Source organism: Eimeria mitis, genomic scaffold, assembly GCF_000499745.2.
Source record: "Eimeria mitis Houghton genomic scaffold, Emh_scaff3828, whole genome shotgun sequence".
NCBI lineage: Eukaryota > Apicomplexa > Conoidasida > Eucoccidiorida > Eimeriidae > Eimeria > Eimeria mitis.
The window spans coordinates 236-1560 of record NW_013572161.1 but is presented as its reverse complement, the minus strand read 5'-3'; the positions used below and the strand labels follow the sequence as shown (position 1 = coordinate 1560).

At 56.6% G+C, this 1325-nt stretch overlaps 1 protein-coding gene across 1 annotated transcript in view; it reads right to left on the bottom strand.

Annotated features, from left to right (window-relative positions):
* The window catches only part of EMH_0069920 (uncharacterized protein), a gene marked incomplete at both ends in the record, with an annotated part of 1990 nt that extends 823 nt beyond the window's left edge, over positions 1-1167 (bottom strand). The window contains one exon of the mRNA XM_013498918.1: positions 3-1167. Coding sequence (XP_013354372.1) covers positions 3-1167 — 1165 coding nt within the window. The remainder of the gene's footprint in view (positions 1-2) is intronic.
* Positions 1168-1325: the final 158 nt, after the last annotated feature.

The following is a 1325-nucleotide window of genomic DNA, read 5'->3' as shown; positions in this document are numbered from 1 at the left end:
GTGCTGCTGCAGCATCGCCTTCAGAACAGAGACACGCCGGGCATACACGTCCTCCTCATCATCAGCTGCTGCTGCTGCTGCTGCTGCTGCTGCTGCTGCTGATGCAGCAGGTGCAGCAGCAGCAGGCGCAGCAGTAACAGATGCAGTAGCAGCACCAGTTGCAGCTTCCGCTGCAGCAGAATTTGATGCGTGTGCTGCTGCTGCTGCTGATGTTGCTGCTGCTGCTGCTGCTGCTGCAGGAGCAGCAGCAGCAGCAGCAGCAGGTGTCTGGGTGCTGCTTGCGTTGCTTGTAGGAGACAGAGAAAGGAAGCTGCTGCTGCCGATGCAGTTTGCTGCTGCTTGTCTTGTTTCCTGCTGCAGCGCGAAGGAGAGACATCTCCACAGGTCAATCAACATTCTGCTGCTGCTGCTGCTGCTGCTGCTGCTGTTGCTGCTGCTGCTGCTGCTGCTGCTGCGGCTGCTGAAGCAACGCAGCACCGCCATCACAGCCACTCGCAAAACAGCAGCAGGATAAGCCCCTTCTCCAGCTAGCTGCTGCTGCTGCTGCTGCCGCTGCAGCAGCAGAGACTTTCGTGCTGCTGTTCGGGTTGCTGCTGCTGCTGCTGCTGCTGCTGCTGCTGTTGCTGCTGCTGCAGGTGTGCAGCAGCAGCGTCTCCTACGGCGTGAGTTTTGCTGCTGGCTTGCTGCCCCTTCTCTCTCAGCAGCAGCAGCAGCAGCAGCATCTCTTCCTGCTGCTGCTGCTGCTGCTGCTGCTGCTGCTTGTCTTGCAGCAACAATTTGCTGCGAGAAGGTCACCTCCAGCAGCAGCAGCTGCAGCAGCAACGGACGCAGATGGTATGTCTCCTGCTGCAGGCTGACTGTCTCAATACAATCTGCTGCTGCTGCCCACAGCTGCTGCCGCAGCAGCCACAAACGCATGCGTCGACTTGCTGCTGCTGCTGCTGCTCCTGCTGCTGCTGCTGCTGGTGTTGCTGCAACAGCAGGAGCAGCAGCAGGACTATCAGCAGCAGCAGCAGCAGCAGCAGCTGGTTCTGCTGCTGCTAGTAACAAGTCCTTGGCGCTCTGCTGCAGCTGCGGGGGTCGCGCTGCTGCTGCAGCAAAGACACCGACCGCAGCAGCACTGGCAGCAGCAGCGCAGCAGCACGAACCAGCTGAGGGTCCTTGCATGTAGCCTGCAGCAGCAGCAACAGCAGCACCAGCAACAGCAGCAGCAGCAGCAGCAGCAGCAAAATAAATAAATTTATTTTATTTCTGTTATAAATAAACAAACAAATTAATTTAATTTCCCTATAAATATAAATATAAACATAAAATGTATTTATTTA